At 41.7% G+C, this 23,345-nt stretch overlaps 1 protein-coding gene across 1 annotated transcript in view; it reads left to right on the forward strand.

The window, feature by feature from the left end:
• Window positions 1-23,345, forward strand: part of POT1 (protection of telomeres 1) — a gene marked incomplete at its 5' end in the record, with an annotated part of 199,990 nt that overhangs the window by 78,424 nt on the left and 98,221 nt on the right. The window contains 1 exon segment of the mRNA XM_030216827.1: window positions 14,070-14,200. Within this exon segment, the coding sequence (XP_030072687.1) occupies window positions 14,070-14,200 (131 nt within the window).

Genomic DNA, 23,345 nt, shown 5'->3' on the forward strand with positions numbered 1-23,345 from the left:
CCTTCATTTGAAAAAGGCATACTTCTTGTACATTAATGCCCCTGAGGTATTTAAACGTCTCTATCATATCTCCTCTCTTCCAGCATATACATGTTGAGGTTCCTGAGCCTGTCCCTATATGTTTTATGGCCAAGACCGCTTACCAATTTTGTAGCCGCCTTCTGGACCAACTCCATTCTGTTTATATCCTTCCGTAGGTGCAGTCTACAGAATTGCACACAGTACTCTAAATGGAGCCTCACCAAATACTTATACAAGGGCACTATTAACTTTGTTCTGCTGGTCATCCCTGTCTTTATGCACCCAATCATCCTTCTGGCTATGACCATCGCTTTTTCTACATGTTTGGAAACCTTTAAGATCATCGGACACAATCAACCCAAGTCCCGCTCTTCCTTTGTACACAGAAGCACTTCACCCCCTATATTGTACTGTTCCTTTGGATTCTTGTGGCCTAAGTGCATGACCCTGCATTTTTTAGCATTAAGTCTTAGTTGCCAAATATTGGGCCATTCCTCAAGCTTCGCTAGGTTCTTCTTCATGTCATCCACACTTTCCAGGGTGTTCACTCTGTTGCAGAGTTTGATACCATCTGCAAAGAGACAAACCTTACTAGACAGCCCTTCTACAATATCACTCACAAAGATGTTAAAAGGAGCCGGCCCTAGGACTGAACCCTACAGTACTCCACTGATAACATCCCTGTCTTCAGAGCAAGCTCCTTCTACCACCGCCCTCTGACTCCTGTTCAACCAATTTTTAACCCAGTCAGTTACTCTAGGTCCCATACCAAGGGCACTCAGTTTATTTATGAGTCCAGTGTGTGGAACCATGTCAAAAGCTTTGCTGAAATCTAAGTTCACCACATCTAGCACCCCTCCCATGTCCAACTGTTTGGTCACCCAGTCAAAGAAATCAATCAGATTCGCCTGACATAACCCACTTCTCAGAAATTTCAGGTTATAAAATTAACTGGGACAAAACAGAGTTGATGCCTCTGAATGATGCCTGTGTTCCCTTTTCAATTCAAGGCTTCCCTCTTAAATGGGTAATTTCTTCCTTTAAGTATCTTGGTGTCTTCTTTGATAGAGACCTCTTAGCCACTATCAAAATTAACTCTGACAAAATATTTGCAAAAATTGAGGCTTCTCTATCAGCGTGGACCCCACTAAATCTTACCTGGTGGGGTAGGCTGGATACTATCAAAATTATGATAGTGCCCAAGATCACATATGCTTTGAGTTTGATTCATATTCTCTTCCCCTGCTCTTTCTACAGACGAATGGAAAAGCTGCTCTCAAATTTTTTATGGAGCCATAAGGTACCCAGAGTCTCTTTAAGCAAGCTAAAGTTGCCAAAACTACAGGGCGGAGTTAGGTTCCCTGACCTCCTACTGTATCACAAGGTTTTCATCATGTGCCAGGGCTTGGAGTGGGTTGCTCCTCTTAATGTTGCTTCCTTGCCCAGGTGGCTAGTATTTGAACAATCCATTATTGATCCATTGCTGCAGTCCTACCTAGTTAGCATGCGCCTTCCAAAAACTATTGTCTCCAATCTGATCATCAATGTTACCCATAAATTATTGCTTTCTTTCGATAAATCTCTGAGCACTCCTTGGTCCGCCACGACCTTAATTCGTATATGGAACAACTCTAAATTTAGAATTGATAAAAAGCAAGTTTCTTGGTCTCATTGGCAGCGTATAGGAATATGGCCCCTTAAAGATTTTATTGATCTAAGAAACCTAACGTGGAAAACTTTCTCGGATATGATTTTTCACTATCAGATTCTCAATTTTACCAGTGGTTACAGGTTAGCTCTATGTTGAAGAAAAGTAAATTTCAATTTCAGCATAGGCCTCAAATCCCAGAGCTAATTGACATTAATCTGCGGCTCCAGCATGCAGGCCATGCTGCCTCCCACATTTACAAGTTAATGCTAAGTAGACTCCCTGTCAAGTGCACAGGTTTACGTAAGTGTTGGGAGGAAGACATTCAGCAGTCCATCTCAGATAAACTATGGGAGCAGATCTGGGGTTCTTTATTTAAATGTTTCAGATTTTCATCAACGTTGCAATTTTTGTATTTTTTTATGCATAGACTAGTAAATAAAAGCCCCGTTTCTGATGCAAATGAAACGGGGGCTAGCAAGGTTTTCTTCAGAGTGTGCATGTGGGAGTGTGTGTGTGTGTCCCTGCCCCCTCCGAGTCCAGTCCTTCAGTTTCCTGCTGTTCTGTGTTTGTGTTACAGAGAGAGTGAGGGCATCTCTCTCCACCCCTTCCCCCTCTGAGTCCTTCACTGTTACAAAGAGAGGGATTTCCTGCTGTGCTGTTTTCCTTCACTCGTGGGGAAACCAGATATCTCTGGCGCTTCACACTTCCGGCTGGAGGCTTCAGTGGTGCCTTTTATATATATATATATAGATCTTTGTGGAGGCATGCCCTCAAGCTGCATATAATTGACTCTTCTTCTTCCAACTTGTGCTGGTCCTGTCTGTCTCAGCAAGGCAATCTTAAGCACCTTGTATTTGATTGTATATGTATTCAAAAATACTGGAAAGAAATATGGTCATTGTTAGTAGATATTTTCCATCTTCCTGGTTCAATAACTTATAAACATGTGATACTTAAAAGGCCAATTCTTCAAAGGGGGGGGGGGGGGGGGTGCCGCGCGCCTGCCGGCTCTTCGTTTTCATGCTCCCTCTGCCCCGGAACAGGAAGTTGCCTGTTCTGGGGCAAAGGGAGCATGAAAACGAAGAGCCGACAGGCGCGCGGCACCCCCCCAGCGGCGTGCACCCAGGGCGGACCGCCCCACCGCCCCCCCTCCCCCTTGGTACGCCACTGTTAATACCATGCTTTCCTTGGCTTTGAAAGTAATTTTTTCGCATTGGAAGACCTTATATCAAGTTACCTACCAGGAATGGTGGAATTTATTATTTCTTACTTATAGGTAAGAAGTTTATCTTCTAAAAAATCACTTTGTTTTGCCTTACATGAGGGAAAGTGGCTTCCACTTATGTCTTATCTTAAGAATGTCTAGTGTAAATTGCTACGTGTTATCTTCTGAAGTACATGTGTATCGTTTGGCATTTGTATAAAGCATGTTTTATTGCATATCCTCTTTTTTTTTTTTCTCTCCCTCTTCTCTTGATTCTTAAATTATTTTGTATAATGATTCTTGTTGTATAAGTGTTAATTCCTGTTTTGTCTTTGCAAATTTTTATTCTGGGTGTGATTCTAGACTCTGCATTTTGATTATGCAAGAGTGAGTCAAGGCAGTCATTTGTTAAAATATTATTTTAAGGAAGTAACCAAATGTGACCATTTCTGGGGAAAAGTGACTAAAGTCACCAGAAACAACAAATGAGTTTAATGAATTCTGTTAGAGCAAACAATTGTAATACAACAATCCAAACCCCCATGTGAAAAAAATAAAGTTACAGAAGTTCAAATATGTAATTTTTGCAGACTGCTTATCACCCTTCTCAACTTTTTGGATCCGCTACTTTAGTCACCTTTTCCCAGAAATGGTCACAAAAGGTCAGAAGATTTTGGAGTTCCCAGAAGGTTAATACAATCTTAAAGAAAAGATACTTAAATTGTTGTTCTGTAGAATGCTTCATCTTTAAATACCTCATTTCCTCAGCTGTAAAATTGCCTTTCCTTGAAGCAAAGAGCAGATAAACCAAGCAATAGTGTTCAAAGTTTTTGATAAACAGTAGGCAATTTAATATCAGCATTCAAATTTCTCTGTCACTTTACTAAAGCAGTGTTTAAACATAGACTATATTCAATAGCCTGTGTTTTGTAAATAGGCCTCTTTTAAAAGAAAAAAAAAGAGTTTGTGGTAAATACTGATATGTGCAATAACTCACTTTAATGGAACATAGTGAATAAGACCTATTTTTAAGGGATTTGTCAAATATCTTGATAATAGCTATCCAGTGGTTCTTTGGAAACTCTAGTTGTAATTAGTGGTTGATCCTTAAGAAATGATATGCTCTTCCTTTTGCTGACTGTGTATAAAGATGCTGTATGCCATGGTATACAATCGTGGAAATAGACTGTTCAGAAAATAAAAAGTCAATAATACATTGTAGACTTGATATAATGTGAGTGTCGGGATCCCAGATATTTGACTGCCCCCTCCCTGCCCATCTTCAAAGCCTTGCTCAAAGCCCACCTCTTGAATGTCGCCTTCGGCACCTAACCACCATACCTCTATTCAGGAAATCTAGACTGTCCCCACTTGACACTTGACATTTCGCCTATTAGATTGTAAGCTCTTTTGAGCAGGGACTGTCCTTTTGTTAAACTGTACAGCACTGCGTAACCCTAGTAGCGCTCTAGAAATGTTAAGTAGTAGTAGTAATATAAGTGGACTTGTGTTCTGTTGGGTCTACAGTGTAATATGTAATAACAAAAAAAAAAAAAGGTCCAGCTCGACCACGTATGAAACAGCATTATGAGGTCTGCTGCTTAGTGGAGTTATCTTTATAATAAATTGTCATTCATTCAGTGTAGCAATGAAATTGATTTTATAATATTTAATTGTAAACTATCTATACTTTTAGATTGGCAGTATATCAAATACCGATGATGATTTACTGAAAAAAAAAAAAACATATCAAGCTCAAGAGCACCACATTGTGAAAGAAGAACAAGAAACTGAAAGAATACCTTAAGTAGTTTTGTTGCTGAGGCAATTTTTTTCTTTGACCATAGTCATGGGATGTGATCCTGACTGTCAAGATTACTATCCCCCTCCCACATCTACCTCTTGTTGAAATTTGATACTTTCTTTTGAGAGCTTGTAGTGTCAGGGAGCTTCAAACTTTTACAGTACTATTGATCTCTTTTCAATTACATTTTGTAAAGAATAGAATATGTGCTGCATGCTCATGAAGGATGATATCACAGATCAATCAATAGTAGGAGCTGTGTAGGCAGCATACTCTTTTAGAGTTGGTAATGCTGTTTTTAAGTAATGGATTCTAATAATGTATTTAGAAATGGAAGTAGTTTATGTAGAATGTCATGGAATTTTGTGGGTCCAAAGAGGTGTGAAACAGTGCTTCATACAATTACAACAAAAGGATGCAGTCTATAAACAGAGAGGAATTAGATTAATTAAAAAAAAAAAAAAGCACTAATGTATAAACTTGTGAAAAAAAGAATACATAAGCAAAAGGTTTACATATGCAGGAGGGGCGTGTTTGTATTAGAAAGTATAAATGAATTGAAAATGAAAATGTGCAAAACGTGAAAACAACCGCAGGGGTGGAAGGAAAAAATGTATCAAGACTCCAAAATGCTGAAAGCGTAGTTTTAATAAGCAAGTCCCAGACACGTAGAGAATACACAGTCTGTGTTTTGGCTTAACAAGCCTTCATCAGGAGTCATCTGCTGAGTCTTGACCAGATGTGTAAACAGACATTAAAATTGTCTTTGAAAAGACATTTTTCTGCCTGCTGAAGTTAACATTCATGTGATGCGAACAGCCGCTGGTGCACTCACCAACAGAAGTTGACTCCTGATGAAGGCTTGTTATGCTGAAATACAGACTGTGTAGAGTCTTACATGTCTGGGACTTGCTTATTAAAACCACGCTTTCAGCATTTTGGAGTGTCTTGATACATTTTTTCCTTTCACCTTTGCGGTTGTTTCATTGGTTTGTTTCTGGAAGACGTTTGGTTTTCTCTTTGGGATTTGAGGAAAATGGAAAAAACATGCTTTGAATAAAAATACTCTAAATATCAAATCAGGGCTTGGATAATTCTCACAGTCTATTCACTATAAAGCTCACCAAAATATCCAATAGCTCTGTGTGTATATCCTGTTATGGTTTACACGAGGAAAAGCCTCAAACGCTAAGGAAAGCTCCTTTGGTAGTCACCCAACATAAGGGAGCAACCTTTCATTCATCATGCCCTATGATGAATGAAAGGTTGCTCCCTTATGTTGGGTGACTAACAAAGGAGCTTTCCTTAACATTTAAGGCTTTCCCCCGTGTAAACCATAACAGGATATACACATAGAGCTATTGGATATTTTGGTGAGCTTTATCGTGGATTGAATAAAAATACAACAGGCAGGTGCAAGATAAGATCTCATTACTTATGTATAATATTTAAAAGGTAAAACATATTTAAGTATGTATATGAACATATGTGCAAAAGCGATAGTGTCTAAAAAAAATTTCAATTTGATAAGTTCAAAAACTTAAAGCTAATATCTTAACAAGAGAACTACAGAAGAAATAGATGCAAAAACCCATGATTTTTTAAACCGCCAGAGGTAGTGTGTACTACTGTGACTACAGTGAGGAAAACGGATCCACACTCAATAAAGGGTAAACTTAACTGACAACAAAAAAGGTAAATACGAATATGTATATGAGAAATTTGCATGCTCTACCTCCATTGAGTGCATGAGGCATACACAGAATGTGTGCTAAGATGTCTTAGAGGTCATCAAGATCTGCAAGGTGAAACTTTCATCTAGAAGAAAAGTCCAAAGCTGAAGATACCATTCAAACACAACCATAGAGCTTTTTCAACTTCTGGAGACAAGGAGTTGCCAAAGCTAGCCTTCCTTTGGCATTTATGGCACCATGGGCTAAGTTTACAAGTTTATGATTAAGAAATAGGCCCGGAGGGTTGAGATATGTTATTTACCCAGTGTGCACTGAGCATCAAACTTCAGGTGCTCAAGTATAGAGCCAGTAAGAAACAGTGCTGAGGAGCCCTTAATGTAGAAACATAATTGGCATAAGATTTTAAGGGGGGGGGGGGACATAATTGCGTATGCACTCAGATCCCTGAAAGGGGTGAGCATGGAGGCCCAACTTAGGCATGACATATATCAGTTTCCAGTAGTTCAGCTTTGAGTTTCTATCTGCTTTGAGACATTCTAAAGGTCAACCCTTTTTATTGATGCCCACAAATTCTATGGTTCCACAGCCTTCAAGGACAAACTTTGTGTTTCCTGATCTGCCTACTACTGCCTCCTCCTGTTGGGCTGAGTGTTTTAGCACCAGTATCAGGCTTTGAACTTCGAGAGTAAGGGTCAGTGTCAAATGCACTCAGTTGGAGCTGAACAGACTTAAAAAAGGGAAACCTCCCAGAATCTTGAGGATTGGCTCTGAAGCCTTGAAAGTCCATCATTTCATAGCAGAATGGTTGAAGTATTTCTCATAGTGCCTGACTTTTTCCTTTTATCATTATTGGTATTGCCTGTTTAGTCATGTAAGTTGTAGTATGGGCTACATCATTAGTGTTTTTGTTTTCAAACCCCATCCCTTAACATCTGTTACCATGCCTCTCCCCCATTCCTCAATAATTTTATGTTATAATACTTTTCATGTTTACGAACAAATGATGCTGAAATCAAATGTGCAACCTGCTGTTTTTGGCCAGTGTTTTACTGTTTATTTTGTCCTTCCCAGAAGCCTGTGACAATAATGGCATTTGAACAGCATAGAGAAAAAAAGGTGTTGCATTTCTTCTGTGTGCTCCCCCCCCACCCTTTTTTTTTTAAATTTACTGTTAGAATTATGAGTCCACTCATGAAATTTCTCCTATAGTCCCAGTACTGGCCATATTTTCCTCAGCTTTGAGTGTTTAGTGTGCATGTAGAGCTCTCAAGCTACTTGAATAAGCTGGTAATAAGCCTTTTTGAGGCTGCTTTTAACTCCTAACCCCTATTCACGTGTTCAGTGCCTGTCTGTTTTATCATTCCCATCATAAGTAACTCCTTTATCCCTTGTTTGTCCTGATTAGATTGTAAGCTCTGTCGAACAGGGACTGTCTCTTCATGTTCAAGTGTGCAGCGCTGCGTACGTCTAGAAGCGCTATAGAAATAAGTAGTAGCCTGAATGATTTCTGAATAGATCATAGTCACCTTTATTCAGCTACTATAATAGTGTTAAATGGGATGCATCGTTTAAACCCTTTCTGAGTTGGAAAAAATACTGTAGATTTAGAAATAGAAATATTCTATATCTTCATTCAAATAAGGCTAGTTCCTATTTTGAAAGTTTTAGATTCCCACAATTACTGTGTTATTTTGTCATAAGTGCTCCTCTGACTCACACTTATTGAATGATAGGCTACTGCAGAAAATCGTTGCTTTCTTGTCTGATCCTTATTCTGATTGCATGACCTCTTAATCACTGTAGTTGTGTTCAGCAGAAAGAAAATGTTGGCACTAGAGAAGATAAATGCATGTTTCTCATGGTATGTCGTCGAGGTTGTGCAACAGGGAAAGCTTAACCTACTGCTAGTTTGATTATTTTCAGTACTGTATTAGTTTCAAGCTAAGGAGATTGACCTTTAGTTACTCTCAGTGGAAGGCTAGGTGGGCATTTTACTGTACATCATTTTGCTCAAGTTTTTGTCGTTTTTTAATAATTAGAAGCATTTAAATGATTTCATAAAGAAGAGAAACAAAATTCAGCAGTTCTCTCTCTCTCTCCTTGGTTAGATAGGAATTTGCAGTTATCTCCAAAACAAACTAGTTCATTCTGTTAAGTGCTTGTGCTTTCAGAGTCCCTTTTCTGTGTTAGATTTAGCTAGATGAAGCAGCAGATGAATTAGTGCTCATTTATGCTAATGTTGTAGGTGCAAAGGAAACAGTTTCCTTGTTGCATCAAGATTTTATCATCAGTTAAATCACAACTTAATGATACAGAGTACTGAATAATTGCAGTAGCCCAAATTGTTACACTCCTTTTGCTTACTGCAGATTTAAATAATATGTGAGATTTAATTTACAGATTAGCCAATTCAATCAAACATATAAACGGCAAGTGACTGACTCACCTGCAAATGCGCAGTACAGACTTCCCTCTCTGTCCCGCGCTCGCGTCAAGACGTCATGACAGAGGGCGGAACAGAGAGGGAAATGGAGTCGGACTGTCGGACGCCGCCTAGAAACGAACATCGCGCGAACCAACCTCCCCCCATCCCCGCCCCCCTCCTTATCAGGCCCCCTGCACTGACCTGACAGCGCCTCTCACCTCCGTGTGGAAGCGCTGCAGGCAGCAGCAGAGCGATCTGCTGCTGCCTGTAGCGCTTTCACACGGAGGTGAGAGGCGCTGTCAGGTCAGTGCAGGGGGCCCGTCACGGAGGGGGGAGAGAGCGGCGGCAAGGAGGGTAGCTGGGCAGGGGGGAGAGGGCATGGGTGCTGGACATGGGGTGAGAGCAGGGCAGAGAGGAGGGTTGCTGGCTATGGGGGGGAGGATCGGTGGACGGGGTGAGGCCAGGGGAGAGAGGAGGGCTGCAATACTCGCCCGTTTTTAACGGGCTTAACGGCTAGTATATTGATATTTGATTGAGAAGGCATGTAGCAAGTAGCTTACTTCTCTCTCTCTCTCTCCATATGCATGTCTCTGTAAGTGTGCATATATATATACAGGATGTGTATTTATGTTAATGACAATGATTGTTATCGCTCTCCTTTTTCTGTACTCTAGATCTAAGATGTTATCAAAGACTAGATGTTTTTCATAGGATGCCAAGGGAGGACTTGAAATGTTCAGGTTAGGATATGCACAATTGCCCTGTATTTAAAAAAAAATTATGCGTTGCAACACAGAGTCTTTTGTAAAACACCTAGAAGGATATGCATGTCCATATCCTAGCACATCTAATAGGCGCAACGATTTTACAAAAAATAACCATTAAAAAATCTGTAGCCAGGAACATCCCACTCTCACCCCCCTGACCCAAGAAACATGACCCTAAGATGTTATTTCTGTCACTCTCCCCAACATAAGTAATGCGAAACACAACAGGATCAACACGAACATACATAAATCTCCACTACCCAAGCTGCAAAGGACTCAAAAACAAATCAACCTATACATCCAGCTTTTCCTACATAAGCACACAACTATGGAACGCATTACCAAAAGCCGGGAAAACAACTTATGATCACCTAAACTTCCAGAAATCATTAAAAACTAACCTGTTCAAAAAGGCATACCCTACCGACCCAACTTAAATGCCTGTACCTATGATAAAATGAGAAGAACGGTGGAAAAAAAAACTTAGGGGGACAACTGAGAGGGTAAAAACTGTACAACAGGCATGGACGCTGTTCAAAAATACCATCCTGGAGGCCCAGGCCAAATATATTCCGCAAATTAGAAAAGAAAGACGGAACTCCAAAAGACAGCCGGCCTGGTTGAAAAGTGAGGTGAAAGAAGATATTAGGGCTAAAAGAAATGCCTTCAGAAAATGGAAGAAGGAACCGTCTGAAAATAACAAGAAGCAGCATAAAGAGTGTCAAAGCAAATGCAAGGCGCAGATAAAGAAGGCCAAGAGGGATTACGAAAAAAAGATAGCATTAGAGGCAAAAAAGCATAGTAAAAAATTTTTTCGGTATATTAAAAGCAGGAAGCCGGGAAAAGAATTGGTTGGGCCGCTGGATGACAGAGGGGTAAAAGGGGCGATCAAGGAAGACAAAGACGTAGCGGAAAGATTGAATGAATTCTTTGCTCCGGTCTTCACCGAGGAAGATTTGGGTGGGATACCGGTGTTGGAAATGATATTTCAAGCGGACGAGTCGGAGAAACTTACTGACTTCACGGTAAACCTGGAGGACGTAATGGGCAGTTCAGCAAACTGAAGAGTAGCAAATCTCCTGGACCAGATGGTATTCATCCTAGAGTACTGATAGAACTGAAAAACGAGCTTGCGGAGCTACTGCTAGTGATATGCAATTTATCCTTAAAATCGAGCGTGGTACTGGAAGATTGTAGGGTGGCCAATGTAACACTGATTTTTAAAAAAGGCTCCAGGGGAGATCCGGGAAATTATAGAGCGGTGAGTCTGACGTCAGTGCTGGGGAAAATGGTAGAGGCTATTATTAAAAACAAAATTACAGAGCAAATCCGAAGACATGGATTACTGAGACCGAGTCAGCACGGCTTTTGTGTGGGGAAATCTTGCCTGACCAATTTACTTCAATTCTTTGAAGGAGTAAACAAACATGTGGACAAAGGGGAGCCGGTTGATATTGTGTATCTGGATTTTCAAAAGGCGTTTGACAAGGTACCTCATGAAAGGCTACAGAGGAAATTGGAGGGTCATGGGATAGGAGGAAAAGTCCTATTGTGGTTTAAAAACTGGTTGAAGGATAGGAAACAGAGTGGGGTTAAATGGGCAGTATTCACAATGGAGAAGGGTAGTTAGTGGGGTTCCTCAGGGGTCTGTGCTAGGACTGCTGCTTTTTAATATATTTATAAATGAGTTCGAGATGGGAGTAACTAGCGAGGTAATTAAATTTGCTGCTGACACAAAATTATTCAAAGTCGTTAACTCGCGACAGGATTGTGAAAAATTACAGAAGGACCTTACGAGACTGGGCGGCTAAATGGCAGATGATGTTTAGTGTGAGAAAGTGCAAGGTGATGCATGTGGGAAAAAAGAACCCGAATTATAGCTAAGTCATTCAAGGTTCCACGTTAGGAGTTACCAAGAAAGGGATCTGGGTGTCGTCGTCGATAATACACTGAAACCTTCTGCTCAGTGTGCTGCTGTGGCTCGGAAAGCGAATAGAATGTTGGATATTATTAGGAAAGGTATGGAAAACAGGTGTGAGGATGTTATAATGCCATTATATTGCTCCATGGTGGTACCGCACCTTGAGAATTGTGTTCAATTCTGGTCGCCGCATCTCAAGAAAGATATAATAGAATTGGAAAAGGTGCAGAGAAGGGCGACTAAAATGATAGCGGGGATGGGATGACTTCCCTATGAAGAAAGACTAAAGAGGCTAGGGCTTTTCAGCTTGGAGAAGAGATGGCTGAGGGGAGACATGATAGAGGTATATAAAATAATGAGTGGAGTGGAACAGGTGGATGTGAAGCGTCTGTTCACGCTTTCCAAAAATACTAGGACTAGGGGGCATGCGATGAAACTACAGTGTAGTAAATTTAAAACAAATCGGAGAAAAGTTTTCTTCACCCAATGCATAATTAAACTCTGGAATTCATTGCCGGAGAACGTGGTGAAGGCGGTTAGCTTGGCAGAGTTTAAAAGGGGGTTAGACGGTTTCCTAAAGGACAAGTCCATAAACCGCTACTAAATGGACTTGGGAAAAATCCACAATTCCAGGAATAACATGTATAGAATGTTTGTACGTTTGGGAAGCTTGCCAGGTGCCCGTGGACAGGATTCTGGGCTCGATGGTCTTTTCCCAGTGTGGCATTACTTAGTACTTATGTACCCTGCAACACAACGAAACCAAAGCTCATAATGGACATATAATAACTCTTCCTCTCTGCGATTTCCTAATGTGTCTGTACACACGAACCTGATTCTATTGTATTTATTTATACCGGAATTGACAAATGCCTTTGCAGTACTATGTAAGCCACATTGAGCCTGCAAATAGGTGGGAAAATATGGGATACAAATGTAACAAATAAATAAATTTTGGAGTTTTCTGGAAACTGAGGGATGCTTTGCAACTTTCTTTCTTTTATTTATTTAGATTTTGCTCACACCTTTTTCAGTAGTAGCTCAAGGTGAGTTACATTCAGGTACACTGGATATTTCTCTGTCCCAGGAAGGCTCACAATCTAAGTTTGTACCAGAGATAATGGAGAATTAAGTGACTTGCCCAAGATCACAAGGATCAGCAGTGGGATTTGAATTGGCCACCTCTGGGGATTGCAAGACCAGTGCTCTAACCACTAGGCCACTCCTCCACTTTTGGTTGCCCTTCAGATCCAGTGGTTTCCATGGTCACTCTTATGGAATTCTGTGGCTTCCAATGTTTTCCTTATTGAATACCGATATGCTTTGTTTGACAGCTTGCTTTTTTTTCACTAGTAGTGATTACCTTTACCAGTGAGAGCCCACAGTGGGCATGACATGGATTGAAATACAGAGCAGTTTGCTGGACTTGAAATATACAAATTGACTTCTGAACCTTTCCTTTCAGAAGACTAAATCTTTACCTCTTGTTATGTTGACTACTAGCTAACATAAGAATTGAGACCTGAGGCTTCCACACTTAAGGCTTGAAAAGTGCAGAGTGACAACTCTTGGCCCATTGGATCTGTACATTTTTAAGTGCATTTTGCCCACGCGATTAGCTCCTATTGGGGAGGCTCCATCTGTCTGTCTGTTTATCCATCTGTACAAACAGGATATGATTGAGATCTATAAAATCCTGAGTGGTGTAGAACGAGTGAAAATGAATCGATTTTTCACTCTTTCAGAAAGTACAAAGACTAGGGGACACTCAATGAAATTAGATGGAAATACTTTTAAAACAAATAGGAGGAAATATTTTTTCACTCAAAGAATAGTTAAGCTGTGGAACTCTTTGCCAGAGGATGTGGTAACAGCGGTTAGCGTATCTGGGTTTAAAAAAGGTTTGGACAAATTCCTGAAGGAAAAGTCCATAGTCTACTATTGAAACAGACATGGGGAAGCCGCTGCTTGTCCTAGGATTGGTAGCATGGAATATTGCTACTAATTGGGTTTCTGATAGATACTTGTGACCTGGATTGGCCACTGTTGGAAGCAGGAACCTAGGCTAGATGGACCATTTGTCTGACCAGGTATGGCTATTCTTATGTTCTTATATAGACATCTTTCATCTCCTTAGCTAGACTTCATTTCCTCAAAAATCTCAAATTCTCTAACTAAATCCAGTCTTTCCTGGCTAATATAATGACATGTACTCAACGTTTGTGTAGAATGTGTTGTGATGCCACCAGACATTTGTAGTGACCTTGTTTGTGCTATGTAAGAGGAATGCAGTTCATATTTATCATGTAGTCTGACTCTGACTAATCACAAGGAAATATGGGAAGGTTTAAAGTAAAAATAAATATAAAATATCAATCTACTGCGTAAAAGTGAAATTCTTATCAGGATACACTGACATCTGACCAATTCCGTCACTTAATACCAGTTTGACAATGAATTCAGTTAACCAGAATATATTGTACATTTAAGTATTTTCAACATTAATGTTTGAGTGTAATATCTATCAAAGTATGCTTTACTTACAGACTGTTGTTCCTTCCTCTCCCTTCTATTCTAAACAGATTATTGTTCAGTTGTGACCATTGTGGATCAGTCAGATGCCAAGTTAACTTGTACGCTTTTCAGTGGAAATCTAGATACACTTCCAAAAATCTACAAAATTGGAGATATTGTTCGATTTCACAGAATAAAGGTATGGAAAGACATTTATTTTAAATATTGTAAATTGGTATGATAGTAGTACTGCGCCCTATGCCTGGAATAGACTTCCTGAGCCCCTACGTCTTGCGCCATCCTTGACCATCTTTAAATCTAGATTGAAAGCCCACCTCTTTAACATTGCTTTTGACTCGTAACCACTTGTATCCACTCGCCTCCACCTACCCTCCTCTCCTCTTTCCTCTACACATTAATTGATTTGTTTGCTTTATTTTTTGTCTACTAGATTGTAAGCTCTTTGAGCAGGGACTATCTTCTATGTCTGTGCAGCGCTGCGTACACTTTGTAGCGCTATAGAAATGCTAAATAGTAGTAGTAGTAGAAAACTAATAATTCTTCAATACTTTTCTTTTAGCAGCTTTGTGTTTGTTTATCTTGGAACTGAAATTGTCAAAGTAAATTATATTGCCTCTCCTGCTTTTTGATAGGACATAGACCCTGCCACAATAGGGCTAGAAGAATTCCAGCATTGAATGGTGCTACTAATTGGGTTTCTTTCAGGTACTTGTGACCTGAGTTGGCTACTGCTGGAAGCAGAATACTGGGCAAGATGGACCATTGGTCTGACCCAGTATGGCTATTATGTTCTTATCTGAGTATATAGGATTTGGGGCTTTATGCCAGCTTGACCCAGTATAACTATTCTTATGTTCTTATCTAAGCATGTAGGATTTGGGGCTTTATGCCAGCTTGAGACTGTTGATAGCTACCATTGTAGATCCCATCAATGAGTGAGACACTGCCTGTGTAAGGCCAAACTGAGATGCCATTGCAAGTCTGGGTTAAGATACTGCTGTACCATCCAATGGGGTCAGGCCAGGGAAAGGAGTTTTTGAGGGACGAGGAAAGAGAGGAATAGGTGAAAGCTAAGGGGAGGAGCTGGGAAAGGGGTAGAGAAGGAGAATGAAGGCAAAAACTAAAATAATAAAAATAAAAAAAACAAACAAACAAAATGAGTACATTTTAGACATTGTCCAGGATGTAAGGAGTAATTTGATAACATTGCTCGTATTGGGAAATTTTGCCTATTTTGTAAAGGCAACATAGAGGGGCATTATCGAACGGCGCCGGCCATAGCTATGGCTGGCTCCGTGAAACAGAGGAGCAAACCGTATTTTCGAATGAGAAGGGCGGCCATAGATATACCATTATCGCAGTAGAAGCCGGCCAAATTAAATCCGGCTAATGCATAGCAAAAAGGCCGCCATTAAACATTCCATTATTGCGGTTCAAACCGGCCAAATCAGGGATGGCCACAGTATACGAAGAATACGGTAGTGGTGACAAATAATACATTACTGTGCTTGATAGTTTTCACTGTTCCTTAAATGTTCCCTCTATCTGGATGTTCACAACTACATGCAGTGTGCTTGCAGAACATGCAGGTACGGGAAATATATTGTGGATGAAGTTCGCATATTTGATAATGATCCATAAATGAAAAATCCCATATAAGGAAAACTCCACACGTAGGCTCCGCACGCATGACGACCATGCGTCACAGCCAGCCATGCGTCATAGCCGGCCATGCGTCATAGCCGGGCATGTGGACGTGCACGTACTAACCTATCCATATATGGAATGGCGAACCATATATGGAGCCTAAGGCCGGCCATCACGGCATGGCCGGCCATATAAGGCGAGGCACGTTTTCCTGTATTCGATTAAAAATATGGTGATGAGAAGGGAGCCCTACTTATCTGTGGCAGAAAACCTGCTATTGGTGACCCTGTGCCTAAGGCACAGGCGTGTTCTTTTCCCCAGGCACCACCATCTGCCCCCCAGGAATCGGTGCATACAAACCTGGGGTTACATCAGAGACCAGATAGAGAGGTAGGTGTCCCCCCCCCCCCTCCCTCCTGCAGCTATACATCTAAGAGCTCCCTCAGCAGTGTAACCACAAACGCTAGTCTGCATTCAAGGGTCATCACTGATATGTATACATGCCCATTCATTAATAGAATCCAGGTAGTAGAAATAAACAACATTCCCACATCCCTACAATACTGCACACACAAATTTCTCTGTCCTCACGTCCACCTGTATGACATCATCTGTACCAATGTTATATCCCCCCCGCCCCCAAGAAGTGCTCAGAATGTCTTCTATTTGATGTACAAATGATTATTTGTGTGCTGAAGGCAAGAAGGCCCATCCCCTAATGCATGGGCGTAGACTGGGGGGGGGGGCGAGGGGGGGCATTGCCCCCCCCAAACGACGACGATCTGCAGCGGCGAACTGGCGGGCAGGGCACCACTTCAATAGTAAAAGCAGCAAGCACTAAGCAGGTCCGACGACAAGCCCAACATTCCCCTCCCCTCTTCAGCCTGCAGCCCGCCTCCGCAGGGCTTCTATTGGTCCAATTTGCTGCCAATTTGCAATTTGCTGCCAATTTGGACCAATAGAAGCCCCGCAGAGGCGGGCTGCAGGCTTCTCTTAAATGCCTGCAGCAGCCGCGCCCCGCCCCCGTCTGAGACTGGGAGAGAGAAGACGTTTGACGACGTGAGTGACGTCACGAGCAGCCTGCCTGAGCGAGCCTGCTGCCTGATCTTGTGCAGCTTCTGGGAGAGCGGATTCGCGGAGGCGCCACTACTGCCAACAACATTGCCCTCACTGCTTGCACTGGTAGAGGCCCCTGGTAGAAGCAAAGGACCCTCAGCCACCAGCAAACTCTCAGACATAGCGTGAAGTCCCCTGCGTTTTCTAGGAAAGTTGCACTGCATTCACCTGGCCAAGTGTCACCACCGGAATACAAACAAGGCAGGCAGAAAAGTCGCGGGGTGTTCGGCTGTTGTGCAGGAAGGAGGCTGAGCCTGGATAGAACGGAGCCGGTCGGTGTGAGCAAATCCCAAGAGTCACTGCTGTGGATGTGGATTAGCTGGTAGGAGGGAAGAAGGGAGACTGGACTTGGGGAAAGGAGGAGAGACACTGGACCGTGAATGGATGGTAAGAGGAAGGGAAGAGAAAAGAGAGTGTCAGGGAGACAGAGAAGCGAGATTCTGGTCAGCGAGGGAGCATAGAGACAGGGACACAAAGGGACAGTGCTGGACACAGAGGGGATAAGGACACAGGGATAATGCTGGAAGGGAAAAAGGGATATTGGAAGATGCTGGACATAGGGTGAGTAAGAAGACAGGGGAGATGCTGGAAATGGGTGAAGAAGACAGGAAGGGAGAGAAAAAATAGGAGATGGACTGGAGATCTTGTAAAGAAAGTTAAGGAAGCAGAAACAGGATGGGCAGGGGAGAGAGGAGAATTGCTGGACAACAGGGATTGATGGAGGGGACAGGGGAGAGAGGAAATTTGCTGGAGATGGATGGAGGAGAAGGCAGGGGAGAATGGAGAGTTGCTGGACATGGATGGATGGATGGAGAGGAGGGCAGGGGAGAGAATAGAAATCGCTGGACATGGAGCGGAGGGCAGGGGAAGGAGGAGAATTGCTGGGCATGGATGGATGGAGGGAAAGGGGAGAGAGGAAATTTGCTGGATATGGATGGATGGATGGATGGAGGAGAGGGCAGGGGAGAATGGAGAGTTGCTGGGTGGATGGATGGAGGGAGGGGATAGAAGTCAGGAAGGAGATGCACATGGATGGAGGGAAGAGAGGAGAAATGCTGGACATGGATAGAGTGGAGGGCAGGGAAGAGAGGAGAAATGTTGGACAAGGATGGAGGGAAGCAAAGACAAAGGAAGGAGATGCACATGGATGGAGGGGAAGGGAGAGAGGAGAAATGCTGGACATGGATGGAGGAGAGAGAAGACAGAGGAAGTAGATGCACATGGATGGAGGGGAGTGAGGAGAAATGCTGGATATGGATGGAGGGAAAACTGCTGAGTTTAAGGGCTGGTTTGGAACACGTTGAGGGCAGATACTGAAACTCGAGGAAGGATAGGGACAGGGCTATAGATGGTAGACAGGACACATAAGGACACAGGAGGATGGTGGACATGGTGAGAGAAAAAATATCAAATGGAAAGAAGACACTGCATAAAACAGAAGACACTGGGACCAAAGCGAATAGAAAAACTAAATGATCAGACAACAAAGGTAGAAAAAAGTATTTTATTCAGAATTTATTAATTGGAATATGTCAGCTTTTGGAAATGTGCATCTGTGATATTTTGCATATAAGTTTCAATTTTTCTGGTATTGTTGCATGCTGAGTCTGACTTCTTGAGTTAACTTTCCAGTTCAGTATTTTGCCTTCATATTTTTTGATTTCTAGTTCCTTGTGTCATGTCTGTTGTGTCATGTGTTTTTCATGTGTGATCAAGGTGCAGTATTCTGCTAGCGTGTAGTATTTCATTTATCTTATTTCATACTTTTGCTAATATAATGCAAAATCTTTATTCTTATATAGTAATGATTATTTAGTGAGTGATCCAGGGACTATAATGGTTATGTATTTCACTCCTTTTTCAGTGATAGCTCAAGGCAAGTTACATTCAGGTAAAATAGGTATTTCCCTAACTCTGGAGAGCTCACAATCTAATTTCATACCTGAGGAAATGGAGAATTAAGTGACTTGCTCAAGGTCACAAGGAGCTACAGTGGGATGAAAACTCAGCAGCTTTCTTATATCATAGAGACATAGAGGGGCATAATCAAAAGGGACGCCCAAGTTTTGCTGAGGACATCCCCGCAAAAGTCCTAGTGGAGGGGCGGGGAAACCCGTATTATCGAAACAAGATGGACGCCCAACTTTCGTTTCGATAATACAGTTGGGGGTGCCCAATTCTGGACATTTAGGTCATCCTTAGAGATGGTCGTCCCTAGACTTGGTTGTTTCTGATTTTCAGCGATAATTGAAACCAAGAATGCCCATCTCAGAAACGACCAAATGCAAGCCCTTTGGTCGTGGGAGGAGCCAGCATTCGTAGTGCAGTGGTCCCCCTGACATGCCAGAACACCATTCGAGCACCCTAGGGAGCACTGCAGTGGACTTCACAAATTGCTCACAGGTACATAGCTCCCTTACCTTGTGTGCTGAGCCCCCCAAAACCCACTACCCACAACTGTATACCACTACCATAGCCTTACGGGTGAAGGGGGGCACCTAGATGTGGGCACAGTGGGTTTCTGGTAGGTTTTGGAGGATTCACATTTACCACCACAAGTATAACAGGTAGGGGGGCATGGGCCTGGGTCCGCCTGCCTGAAGTGCACTGCACCCACTAAAACTGCTCAAGGGACCTGCATGCTGCTGTGATGGACCTGAGTGTGACATTTGAGGGTGGTACAAAATATTTTTAAAGATGTTTTTGAGGGTGGGATGGGGTTAGTGACCACTGGGGGAGTAAGGGGAGGTGATCCCCGATTCTCTCCGGTGGTCATCTGATCAGTTCGGGCACCTTTTTGTGCCTTGGTCGTAAGAAAAACAGGACCAGGTAAAGTCGTCCAAGTGCTCATGAGGGACACCCTTTTTTTTTCCATTATGGGTCGAGGACGGCCATGTGTTAGGCACGCCCAAGTTCCGCCTTTCGGTACACCTCCAACATGCCCCCGTGAACTTTGGTCATCCCTGCGATGGAAAGCAGTTGGGGACCCCCAAAATCCGCTTTCGATTATACCAAATTGGGTGAACCTGTGAGAAGGACGCCCATCTTCCGATTTTTATCAAAAGATGGGCGTCCTTCTCTTTCGAAAATGAGCCTGTTAGTAGATGATGGTAGATAAAGACTGATTGACCCATTCAATCTGACCTTTTGTATCCTGGCTGCAAGCTGTAGCAGCTTCACTGCTTGTATCTTGTGCTTTAACTAGGTCAGTTTTTATTGTCTTCCCCTTTGGTTTTGTACCATCCTGGGAGATGAGCATATGCATTTTATACTCCCTTCAATTTTTTTTCAAGCAATTTAAATTTCCTTGTTTTTGTCTCAATACAGCCCTTGTTCAGCTCAAAATATTCTGAATGATAGGGACCATTAATCTTCAGTCCTTGCTCTTGCAAGCATATATTAACACTGGCAATTAAATAACCATTAATTGTATGTACTGGTTATTAGAAATACCAATTAGAGAGTGTGTTGCCTTTAATCTACGCTGACCCATGGCCAGTCAGCTGAATCCTCACTTCTCCCTCTGGCTGTACTTTATATTGCTTTGTACCAAGCAGCACATCCTTTTGTATTGTCCATGTTTTAAAATAGATTTCATCTAGCAACCCTTGCCTTGGTATGCCGTCCTACAAAGTACTGTCTTTTATAAGGGTGTTAATGACAGGCTTACTAATAGAAATTCTACCAGTGCTCATATTTTCAAAGAGATTTGTTGAAAGCATTTCCCTTTGTATTCCTCTACCTTACAAGCTCCCGGCATTTAAATCCTTTGTCCGGGATCTCAAATGTCACAATTTGAAAGGTACTATATTAATCATAATATATATAGTATAAATGAGTAGGTTTTTTTTTATTTTCCATTTTTTAAGGGTGGGGGCAATTTTAACTTCAGAGTTTTTGTAATCTCTTTGCTGTTTCAAATCGAATTTGGCAGTCTTTAAAGTATGCACACAAAAACTACTTTAGTTTTAAGAAGATTAAGGGCCCTGTTTACATCCATGCATTCATTTTGGTTACTACAGATTTGCTGGGCCTGATGTTCAAAGCCAGCAGATGGCAAATGTTTCGTGGATGGAGCATATAACACCAATTTTGAAGCGTCTCCATTGATTGCCAGTGCAATACGGAGTGAAATTTAAAGTCCTGTGTTTTGTGCACTAATTGGGTTTCTGCCAGGTACTTGTGACCTGGATTGGCCACTGTTGGAAGCAGGATACTGGGCTAGATGGACCATTGTTCTGACCCAGTATGGCTATTTTTATGTTCTTGTGAGTGTGCACCAAAATATTTGAAGGAGGTATTTTCTGTGTACCACTGAGGAAGAAAGTTAAGATCAGAGTCTGCAATGAGGCTCACCTTGGATCCAATTCTGCAAGTGCATTATTGTGATTACAAAAGCTGCTGCTTTTTCCAATGGCAGGAATCCAGATGTGGAATGCACTGGTGGGACAGTTGCATCTATGTGCTGGATCATTGCAATTTTAAAAACTCGTTAAGACTCATTTATTTCTGGAGGCTTTTCTCTAAGCTAATGGATTGGCTTGATAGTGCTTTCTTTCTTTGTAGTTTTTTGATGCACAGATAGTTAAAATGTTGACTGTGTTTTAATGTTTTAAGTGATGCTTTGTACTGTGTATGTTTTACTGGAAACCACTTAGTTGTAGGTGGTATATAAATAAATAGGCAGCCCTTATGATAAAATCAAGCCATCTATCTCCCCAAAGAGCCAGGTTTTATCTGTATAAGAAGGGACTGCCATTGGAGAGAGGCAGAGCTGGTACTTATATATGGTGTACCTAGATGTAACTCGCCTTGCACCACTTCTGGAAAGGTGTGAGCTAAATCCAAAAAAAAGAAAAACAAAACACTACACCAATACTTTAGCAGCAGTATTCAGCCACTAAACTTAAGCCTTCTGATTCTAAATGCATACTTTTAAACAGAGTCACCAGTCAAATGTATATTTAAGCGATGCTAGTTAAATGGGTAGCACCTTTGAATATACATATGAAGTGAAGTGCTGACCACCCTGGCTAAGTGGTCCGCTGTCTTTTGTGGATTTAATTACTGGTGATTTTCAATTTCTTGCGGTTTTACTGTAGACCGCCCTAGCTTGGAATTGAAATTATTGAAGTCAATGACGTTAGCAATGGACTATTAAGTCCGATATGCAGTTCACATTAAAAATACAAGACTACTTCAGGTTAGAGGCTAGCATGATAATAAATATAGTTGCAGAATAGTAGTCTTAAATTGAATTAATTAGTTCAGGATTAGTATAAAGCACTGGCCAGCATCCTGTTATCATGAAAAGAAATGTGCATTTTGCAACTGTACATTCGCTACCATGCCAGAGACTGGTATAACAATATCATGCAAATAACCAGGTGCAGAAACCACAGCCTTGTTCTTATTTAACTGTACTTCAGTGCCACTGATATCCTTGTTCTCTCTGCATTCTGTTGTGCCATAGGAAGTTGAACACGTCATTGAATTCCTGTTTTTTTCAGAGATCTGCCCTGAACAGCCTAAGTTACTTCTAATTAAAGACTAAATTAAAAAAGCGATAGCTTCAGAACTATCACCATAGAACAGAAATGTAGAAAACAGAATGAAATATATCTAATTTTAATAAGTATACCTTAATATTATACTACTACCATGCATTGTAATTTCAATGGACTCTTCCTGTGATCTACAAAACAACTCCTTTCAGTCTTACCATTGTTCTTTATTTTACTTGTACTATAATTAACATAATGACAGAATAATTAGCAGCAGCAGTATTTCTTGTTCTCTCCTGTTTTCCCACCTCCTTTATCAAACGTGTACCTTATTCTAGTGATTCTCAGAACCATCCTTACTTGAACAGGGCATCATGGCACAGATGTTTCTCTCTCCATTCCCTTTCTGAGACTAAACAAAATCTAGTACCTCCTGGCTGGATTTTGAATTCCAGGGCAAATCAAAGCCCAGCACACCATCTTTGAAAGTATCTGGCCAATGGCACTGCGCACTGCCTTTCCACAGGGCTAAACTGAAAAGAAAACAGCTTTCTCTGCAACAGCTTTAAAACAAAGAACAAGCACCACCTGCTGGCCAGACAAGAGAAGTACACTACATGAAAACATTACTACAATTCACAGGCTTGAACCCCCCCCTGTTTTGCCACAATCGGGTTTTAGAGATGGTGCCAGTCTAGTAGACCATTCGGGTGTATGTTTACTAAGGCATGTTAGCGTTTTTAACGCACCTTTAAAGTTAAGGTTCATTAAACGCTAACACGCCTATACATTTCTATGGGTGTGTTAGCGTTTAACGCGTGTTAACTGTTAACGCACGTTAACCATCTTAATGCGCCTATAGCGCACCTTAGTAAACATAGGCGTAAGTGTCTTGGGTCATCTGAGGTGAAGAGGCAAAGCGCAAGGCAGGCTGTACACCACAACATTCTTAGCATTATAGCTCTGTTGTTGCACTCAGTCTGTCAGTCTTCTGCCCACATCTCTGCATTGGTGTGGTTTAGCTAATAAACCGCACTTCCATGAATTTAAATAATG

Source organism: Microcaecilia unicolor, chromosome 10, assembly GCF_901765095.1.
Source record: "Microcaecilia unicolor chromosome 10, aMicUni1.1, whole genome shotgun sequence".
Lineage (NCBI taxonomy): Eukaryota > Metazoa > Chordata > Amphibia > Gymnophiona > Siphonopidae > Microcaecilia > Microcaecilia unicolor.